This window comes from Morone saxatilis, unplaced genomic scaffold (assembly GCF_004916995.1).
Source record: "Morone saxatilis isolate NCDOM2014 unplaced genomic scaffold, NCSU_SB_2.0 Contig22, whole genome shotgun sequence".
Lineage (NCBI taxonomy): Eukaryota > Metazoa > Chordata > Actinopteri > Moronidae > Morone > Morone saxatilis.
In genome coordinates, this window is record NW_023339785.1 from 5,999,439 (window position 1) to 6,009,391 (window position 9,953).

Consider the following 9,953-nt stretch of genomic DNA (forward strand, 5'->3'; position numbering starts at 1 on the left):
TGCAGTTTGTATTCTGCCTGTGCTGTTTCCAGAGGATGAATACATGAAGCTGTGCAACATTATAGAAATAACACATGAATCACTGTGGCCTGTATCATTATATCTTCAACTTCTATCAAATAGATTTTTTTACTGAATTAATCATGTTATCTGGGAGTGCAGAGCCACACTCCATGTACTCATCTGTACTACTCCTATATTATCCTGACATGAGATCTACGTTGAGGTATATACTGTACTTTCATTTCTAAACACAACACCAGCAGTGCTCTCGCCTGTTTGCTTTAAAATCTGTTTCTTATGCTTTAATGCTTTTTATTGAAATAAACCTCTGAATGTTTTGCCTGTTTTTCTCCCCCAACAGATGCCGTCCCAGGTAGGGTGTTTTTGTCTCCACAGACTGACATTGCCTCACTCTTTTTATTTCTCTTGTTCCATTCACAAAAAGCCCACAAAGCTATTGAGGTGCCTACAACAATTCTACAGCAACAGCGTCAAAACTGTTTTTGCAAAACAAATAATCTGATTAAAGCATCACACAAAGATTCAAAATGATTTGCATGTGTTGAAAATGGAAACTCGATCATGAGAGTTAAAAGCAAATATTTATGCCTGTCAGAAACAAAGTCTACCCGCTATTTTGAAAGGTATTTTTACCCAGATTACGAGTCAACATATTTTGTCATCTACCTCTGGTGGTAACAAAGCCCTGCAGATAGTTTTGGTTTCATGTGACAAGATTTTGAGATATAACCTCTATCTGAATTGTTGGGACTGTTTCTTTTGTAAATAGCAGTTCCAGTTAAGTCTGTGGAGGAAGCAGAGTAATTGGGAACATTGCTTATCGAAAAAAGCTGCTCAATCTTTTTCAAATGTCACTTTATATTATATATATATATAGTGGTAGAGACACAAATGTTTGCAGCAGAAATCGTAAGACATTGGCAAACTGAAACTATCTGTGTGGTTAGAAACCACTAGAGGTAAGTGTGATTTTTGGAATTTGGGTGAACAAGCCAAAATGTCTAACTACCCCCTATTTTTATTTGCGTTCCCTTAATAGGCTTTCATTGAGAGAAAATATACTTTTTGTACATAACACTTCACTCAACATACTGTGTACCTCTCTCAAAGTTTCATAATCTCAGGCAGGAAACTTCTTCGAAGGCCATTTTCTGAAATGCCTCGTCACTGCCAGAGGTTAGCTATCCAATGAGGTGGCTCTTTAGTGTCCTTTCAGAGGTGACCTGGCACTGACAGCTTTATTAATTATAGTTTCTTGAGGGCTATGGCCTATTTGTAAATCCACCTCTACCTGCCCTTGTCTCCCTTCCCTCTGAGTAGTCGTACACCGGCCTGCTTTGTCTGCAGAGAGCTGGGTGCTGGGTGCTGCTGATAGCTGAGGCGAGGGTGGTGAGGTGAGGTGGAGGAATCATGTCGACAGCCTCCGCTGTGGCTCGTTCCACCCCTCTGAGTTTCATTTCTCCCCCCATTCATTTTTCATTTAAAAAGGTGACACAATATGCTCTCAGCCCAAGGGGCCAAAACGCACCATCGGTTTCCCCTCATATCGTGAAGCTCTGATGCTTCACTCAGCCCGAGCCGTTACCGAGCTCGTAGGTTAGTTCGGAGCAAACCAGGACGAACTGATAAACACACTCTATGCCTGTAAACACGATGGCTGACTCTCCTCGCTTGTCTGTAGATATTTGAGGGGAAGCTGAATGCCAAGATGTAAACAGCCAGCAGAGATGTGATCGAAAAGTTAAAAGCTATTTAATGGGAGAAGGCCCTTCTTATGAACTCTTCTGAAAGAGGAGTGGTAATTAGGGCCAAGTCTTTTTTAATAAAATATTGCTGTGTTCAGTTATAAAAACGAGAGGCATGGGGGCAGACTCATGGACATTCTTAAGAGCAAAAGTTCACACCACTAAACGATAGCTGAATGATTTTTTAATGCATAGCAGCAATGATGAATGAAGATGTTTTGGCACATCATCAGTTAGTGGGCAACAAAGAAAACCTTAATGAAGGTTGAGTGCCGGAGCACATTAATTTATGAAAAGCTTCTATGCATCAGAGAGTGGTGAAAACCTATTATTGTAAGCACAGGCAGTTCTTTAGTTTCTAAGTATCCCTGAAAACATTTATAATATAATCATTTGATTTAGTTAATGTGTTAAATGGATATTGTCATATAGTGTAATGTAGATTTAATTTTTTTCCTCAAATTATATTAGATTATTTCCAGTAGTTTGGTTTCTCTGTTTAGGGAAGTGAAAGAGACATGAAATAAAAATAGATTACTCTACCAGGGCCAGTTGGGAGTAATGACAAAAGTCTCACTCCTACTCACGGTGAGGTTTAAGATTAACCTTTTAGAGTAACTCTCAAGCAGTAGTGCAGATTGATCATGTGCACACTCAGAGCAGGGATAGCCAATCAGCTACAAGGAATTTACCTAACCTTCACCTATCTGCCTCACTGTTTTGTTTTTTGTTTTTTTTTTTTTTTTGGGGGGGGGGGGGTTAAATCTTTATAATCACATTATAAATATATATTGTGCTCCAAATGTATACATACTTTTACAAACTTAATTTATGTGAGATCTTCAGTTTCTCGTGTAGCAACTAACATGTAAAATTTGCAACTAACACATGAAATTAACAACAGTCTAATATGTTTTCAATATATAAATCTATACGTAAAAATTGGCTGTAATGAAGACTATGATACAAAAAAGTCACTGCAGCGACTTGTCAAGATGACTTTGTACTGTGTGATCTTAACAAGATGGCAGACATTCGCTCTTGCCAGACCGATTCATCACACCAGCACACCATCAACAGGCTCATTAGCTTTGGGGGCTTCTGTCTGCTGAGAAATGTATTCTTCTCTTTGCTCTCTTTGCTTGTCCAGCAACATTTTTTTGTGTTCACTGACTTAATAATCATCACAACACAGCATGAATTAATTAATCATGTTTCAGTTGGCTCTACATAAGTTAACATCATACATAGGTTTTGGTTTAATTACATCTTTTGTTTTTCTTTAAACAGGCCAAATGAGCATTGACGTGCAACATGTTTTGTGCATTTGTGGAAACTGCATGTTAACCAAATTGTACCAGCTTGCATTTTGGCCTTTTCAGGGACAATGACAGTGATATTTGAAATGAGCAGCAGAAATTATTTTGATTGACTGTTTGTCTGCGGCGCTATATTTCCCTGTTTTTGTTCTGAAAGCAGCTAACACTGTAATTTCTACACTAATCAATTATAGCCTCAGTCCCTTTCCATCAGATCACTTTCCTCTGATTGGAAAAATGACATGTTCCAGAAAACAATTTTTCTTAACTGGAATTTTGACAGTTATTTTCCTCAGTTGTTTTCTGTGGCACCAAATGGCTCTAACTTTTGACTTAGATTAATGGGCATTGCTCTACAATGTGCCTTTTTGGGCTATTGTTATATTTTTCATTTCCTATGCTATGAAACATGTTTATCATCTCATCTGCACCCTGCAGACTTGTTGCATTCCCATTGAAACCGTTCATTTCCAGCTTTAAACGCCTTTAACCATCACTATTGCTACAAGACCATCTCTAAGTCATTAAAAGTTTATTTTTCTCTTTCACTTTCTCTCTCTGGCAGGACTTTGGGGATGACGGCTCACTATACATCACCAAGGTGACCACAACCCACATGGGCAACTATACCTGTCATGCCGATGGCTACGAGAAACTTTTCCAGACCCACACACTTCAAGTGAATGGTAAGAGGCTGCTGGACAGAGGGAACACATATTTATTCACATACTTCATCCTCCACCTTATTTTAGTGTTTACTCACAAAGTACTTTAACCTGCTCACCTTACTTTTCCCTTCAGTTCTCTCTTCCCCACTCGCACACACGCACACAAACACACCTTGATGATTGTTGAAACAATGACAGAAAGAACAGAAAGGTTTTGGTGGGTTTTATTTTGTTTCTGTTGAGTTTGAATGAAGTGTTGCGATGTCACAAGGAAAAAAATTCTGTTTTTCTCAATGAAATCTGGTGGCTTTGAACACAGCAAACTGCTGTTTCTGGTCAAACAAAGAGGATCTGAGCCTGTCAGTGGCAAAACAATGAGCACTTTTAGTGGATCCACATTGACGGTGCACAAGTGCACATAAGGATTATGTTCCAGCCAGTTTCGTGGCTGCCAGCTGCAGCCCTCTTGCTCAATACTGGACCAAATTCAAAAATTGTTGTCCACATTAGACACAAAAACATAGGAAAATTGGGTCCAGGTTGAAAAATACTTAAATTACCTTTTAACAAATAGATGCAGAATAAGACTAAACCAAAATACTTCAGGATAGATAGTTATCAGTCATTGTCCATCCTATGTTTGCAGCAGCATGCCACTCTCCTCTACTCTCATTCCCGCTTCCCTTGGCGCCTACCCTCTGGCAGGCTAATATTATGTAAAACCTTCCCTCTTGAGATTTACAACCAGAAAGTCAGAAATAACAAATGACAGCATGTTATTGTGACACTAGCAGCAGTGTCTGTTCATATTTATTTTGCCATACAATGCCATTTTCCATTAAAAGATTTATATTCCACTTCATGCTAATTGATGTGGTGGACCTGCTATATGAATTCTGAAACAGACACCGTATGGAGAGGGCAAAGGTGTAGTGGCTGGATTGAGATTGTGTGAATGAGCTAGTTTTCTCCAATACTGCTCCTAATTAGTTGAATATGAACAAGCTCCACATCTTTATTTAGTAATACATTTGACAGACAGTTAGCTCATTATCATTCTTCAAAAAAAAAATTACTCCAAGGTTAATTGCAATGAGACACAGGTCCTATTATACCAAGTATTGTGTTTACGGAAACAGAGGGAATCTCATGAGACCGACTAGTTTTGGTCATAATTGATACTGAAAGTTCCAGATGACCTTTTTTACTGCAGGCTATGAATTTTACATTCGTAGTCTGGCTGAAGTCTCCGAGGACCAGCTATCACCCTGCCATGACTACTGAGATTTTCTAAAACTCAATTAAGAAACAGCCGAAAGAGAGCGTAATCCTGAGAAACTGGATTCAGAATGCTGTCCATCACTCTGAGGCCACACGAGAATGACAAGATATACTGTGTTTTAGAGTTTTATTCAGAATGGCTGATGAAATTTGGAATGGATGAACTTTTAGTGAAACTTTTGATTTCCCTGTGAAGCAGGCAGAGAGCAGGGCAATTAGTGTATTGTAAGCTTGTGTGGAGGATCTTTGAGGAAGTTTAGGCTTTGATCCATACTTTACCTCCCTACACACACAGATGCATCAAAACGTCCCTTGTGGATTTTAAACATGCTTTTTGTGCATTGTCCATCTGTTTTTATTGACAGTCAGCCTCAATGTAATGTCTGACTCATCTTGATGAATACAGTTGAATGCTTTTCATTTTACAATATTATCTTCAGTGTGTGTTATTATTTGTTATCCTCTGTATGTTGTGTCAGCTGTTGTTTTGTCTATAGCTCCTTCTTCGTTGTAGTGACCCCACTTTACCCACACAAATCAATAAAGTTGCATCTAATTTGTACTGTGCCTGCAAAGTTTGTCCACTCTTCCAGCCACTTTAGCAGAAAACAAATCGCTGTTTCAGGTAAACTAATGAAAGTCTTGGTTGAATTGTCAAATACACCAACCACTTCTGCTGCTGGAAAAATAAATTTAGTTTTCCACCCTAGAAAGCTGCATTCATTTTGAAAACATAATTTGAGATCTAAGGATTTTTGATGGGTAAAATGTAACAATATGGGTCCTAATGTGTTTACTTCGGCCTGGCAGCTTCATCTTTCAAAAGGTAGCTCTAGCTGTTTGCAATTATTAATGATACATAACACATACATTACTAATGCAGTATACACGCACAGTTCTTTGTCAGTGTCATTTCATTATTACCCTCTCACTGTTTTTGAGAATGATCTAATTATACCCTTTTTCCCCTTATTCTGGTGTCTTGGTGTGTGCCTCTGTGACCCTGGCAGTGGGTTTGTTGAGGCTAACAGCTCCAGGTATGGTCTCCCAAGCGGAGGGGGTACACCAAGAGTGATTCAAAGCCCAGTGGCCAAGCCTATACCCATGGGGTCTTGTTAGGAAGTAATGTGGGACTGCCATGATGTAAGCCTGCAAGGCTAGCTGTCGGTGCCAGGCAAAGGCTGTGGTGTGCTGATGCCTAGCTACAAAACTGGCCCTCGGGACCTGTAATGTCATATTTCTAGTGGGAATAGAGGCCAGGGCTAGAGGTGGAGCCATTACAAGTAGATATATCCAAGTGATTAAATAGTATTTGAGCTCACCTCGAAGCACAGCAGCAGCTCTGGAACCAGAATTAATCGGGGCTGGGCTGTATCTTTTTCCAGAGTTGTGGGGAGGCTCACATATTAGAGTTTTCCTCAGAGAGTGAGAGGGTTGCCCACATGTGACTGTATTTTACAGAAAGGACGGCTCTGACTGTCGCTGTGCCTAGGCGCTAAAAAGGAGTTCAGTGTACTGACTTGGAGTGTCAGGTTGCAAAAAAGAGTGTGTGCCCAGGATCCAAAATTTGATTTACAAGCCAATGGCTGGAAAACTGAAAGAATTTACTGGCCGAAATATTTTTCAGCTGACCATAAAACTACATAAGATACAATGTCATTTAAAACCCTCCTTACCCCTTTATCTCTGAAGCGCCAAATTGAGTTTCAACCTCACTTCCACTGTGATCTAAATTTCTCCTTTTAGGTTAATCTACTTACTTATATGCCCACACATACTTGTAGACTCTTTCTGTGTTACAGAATTACAATACAATTATTAACGATCATACCTTGCATGCTGCCACCAGTGTGAGTAGTTGATGCAAAGCAAAACGCGGTCAATCTACTTATGTGTTTTAGTGATGAGAGTTTGTAGTAAAGTAGGCCTATTCCACTAAACTGCTAATGGCTGACAACCTCATTCATTTTATTCACCAATGTAAATGTTTACTTTTTAATAATAAAAGAAAATAAATATGCAACTGTTTTAATACCTGATTCAGTTTTCAAGGTTTTAGCTTCTGAAATGTGATGATACACTGATATTCTTTGTCAAATATATTAGCAAAATGAATATTTTTAGGTTTAAGACTGCACATCAAGCAAATTGAAGGCCGTCACCATGGATGCCATTTTTCACTATTTTTAACATTTAACATTTAATAGATTAAATAATTAATCAGTTAAAAGACAACCAACTGAATACCACTTGCCTTATTAGGCCCTATCTAGAGCGACTGTGAAAACATGATGGTTTAATATGGCAGACTCCATAGAAGAGTAACCCTATACATTATAAACTGCTGGACACACAGCCTGCCTGAGCAGTGCACCACTGCTACCTCACTGCTGTGGCTCGCACCCCTGTGGTGTCCACACAGAGTGCGTTTCTGCTGCTGCGCTGCTGCTGCTGCTACCAGCCCTATCTTTCTACATTGAGTTTTCCTTTAAAAAAATAAAATAAAAGCCTTGTTAACAAATGGATTCTGTCCAGAGAAAGGCTAGAGAGCTTTTAATCTGAAACAGATACAGGGAGTGTTGAGTTGAACAAAAGTATTTATATTATTTTTTCCATCTCTGTGACATATTCTACAGATATAGATATCGAAAGTGAGAGGTGTATAATGTTGATATGACCATGAAGAGATCATTTTCACTGTCTATTTTTGCTGGGAATCGCTTGTGGAAAGAACAGGTGAGCCTATTACTCTCTAGGGAAGCCTTGCTGCAGCTGTGCCTGAGACATGTGGCTCACATGGGAAGTGTGGTTGCTGTAACCTGTTAACATTGGCACCGAAATGAAAAGCAAGATGTTCCACATGCTGCACATGTGGGTAGTGTGTCCAAGGTTTAAGATGACAAAAACAAAACAATTCTTATTTTCAGGTGATTATACACTAATGAAAACATACCTTATGAATATTATATTCCAATTCTGCCAATAGATCCTCCTAAATGTTACACACTGGACATTTAATCATGAAAACAATCAACAATTCAATAATGAAAGTAATCCCTAGGAGGAACATCCTGCCTCATATAAACCTGTGGCTGAGGGTTGTGGGTTTGTTTTGTTTGTACTGGTCATGGACTCTCTATAATGACCAACATATTAAATATAAAGTAGTTCATAAGTGTAGCTGGTACAGAACACCTCAGATCAGTGTTCAGTGATGGTCTTTGTGGTCAAAATCTGCCCTACAGTCATATGTGATGGAGATTTGTTTGAAGAGAGAAGAGCTTTTAAGTGCTCACTACTTGGAATGCTGAACCACAGCTGTTCCTGCTGCAAATGATCAAAAACATACATACATTAAACATCAGTTCCTAAGACATCTGTTTTATATTAAATACATTTCTACATTTAGTATACACATTTAGACATGCCAATTTTTTTTAATTTAGCATATATTTCTTGATAATATTGGTGATTGTTCTAAATAAATAAAAAGGCTCACTCCAATACAAATTTAAATGTGAAATAAGACATGCCATAGCAAGCATCTGACATATTTTAATATCTTCTTTTTTGATATATTGTACTACCTTTTTTTTTTAAATTAAGATTCATACAAGAATAATTATTATAGAACTAACTTCATTATCACACATACAATAATACACAGTATGACGCATCTTGACATTTTTCCTCTGCATTTAACCCATCCTAAGCACTAGGAGCAGTAGGCAGCCACTGTACAGCTATTTACCATATACTGCTATATGCTTATATATATGTAAGAACACTAAGTTCTGATGCAACAAAACAATGCAGAGTTGTTTTTTCATTGTTCTTCATTTCTTTAAGCAGCATATTCTCTGTGGACTAAATTGCCTTCATTTTAATTTTATTGTTCTGACTTCTTGCTGGAAATAATAAATTATATAAAAACACTCACACAAAAAAGCAACGAGCCCAACCTGTGCTCACACACAAGTTGACACTTCTTTCGAGGTAGAAAAGAAAGAGCATGCAAACACGGCAGTGCACGGTAGTGGCATACCCTAGAGACCCGTTACGCGTCTTAATTTCTGTCCCAGATCTATTTTAGAACAGCTTCAGAATTTTGGGGTTTTCACTTCACTTTTTTACCCTTGAACAGTACTTTTTTACCAGCTATGTGGTGTACATGTATTGCATTCAGTCTCTGGACAAAACTGTTGTCTGAGCTGGATCACTCCCACATCTCCCTAGGAGGCACAAGGCTCAGGTGAAAGAGTAATCACAACTGAGAGAGGAGGCTTTCATCATGGTGTGTCTATTTGTCATAGTGTGTGTCTTTGAACATCAGTGTGTGTTTGCACAGTTTGTCATGGTGATGTATGAGTGTGTGTTTGTATACTTATGATGGAGAAGACACAGGATCATGTGTATATTTTGAGTGTGCATTGTTCACAGGTAGCTGGACAGTTCTCAAACTCCAATGCTTATGACAGCCATGTTTTCTAGCAACAGCCAGAAGTTCAATTTGATTGAAGAGTTGTAACAAGTATGCCAGGCTTAGTTGGAAATCTCCCAGTAGTGTGATGGCGAAGTGGTCTCCTGCCATGGTGTTTGTGTGTGTGTGTGCGTGTCTGCACGCCTGCTCATCTTCAAGAGCGCCATGGCCGACGGGAGCCTTGCTGAGTGATTGACGACTGGCTGGGGAGCTTTATGATGGAGCTGTCAGCCCTGCTGTGTCGCATTCTCCTGGCAGTGGCTCTCCTGACACTCTCAGAAACACATCAGAATGCAACTTCTCTCACATCTTGTCTGAACTGAGTTTTGAGTCGAAAAAACCCACCGACCGGCTCGCTCCTTTCATTGTCACGACTGTCCAGGCAAAGGAAATGGTGATTTGCACGCAGGAGTTGAGTTTACACTTGCAGACTGGT

The 9,953-nt window shown here is 39.1% G+C and overlaps 1 protein-coding gene across 1 annotated transcript in view; it reads left to right on the forward strand.

The window, feature by feature from the left end:
* fstl5 (follistatin-like 5) overlaps positions 1-9,953 on the forward strand; it is a gene marked incomplete at its 5' end in the record, with an annotated part of 146,138 nt that overhangs the window by 95,895 nt on the left and 40,290 nt on the right. Inside the window, 2 exons of the mRNA XM_035669364.1 lie at positions 365-376; positions 3,654-3,774. Of these exons, the coding sequence (XP_035525257.1) occupies positions 365-376; positions 3,654-3,774 (133 nt within the window). The remainder of the gene's footprint in view (positions 1-364; positions 377-3,653; positions 3,775-9,953) is intronic.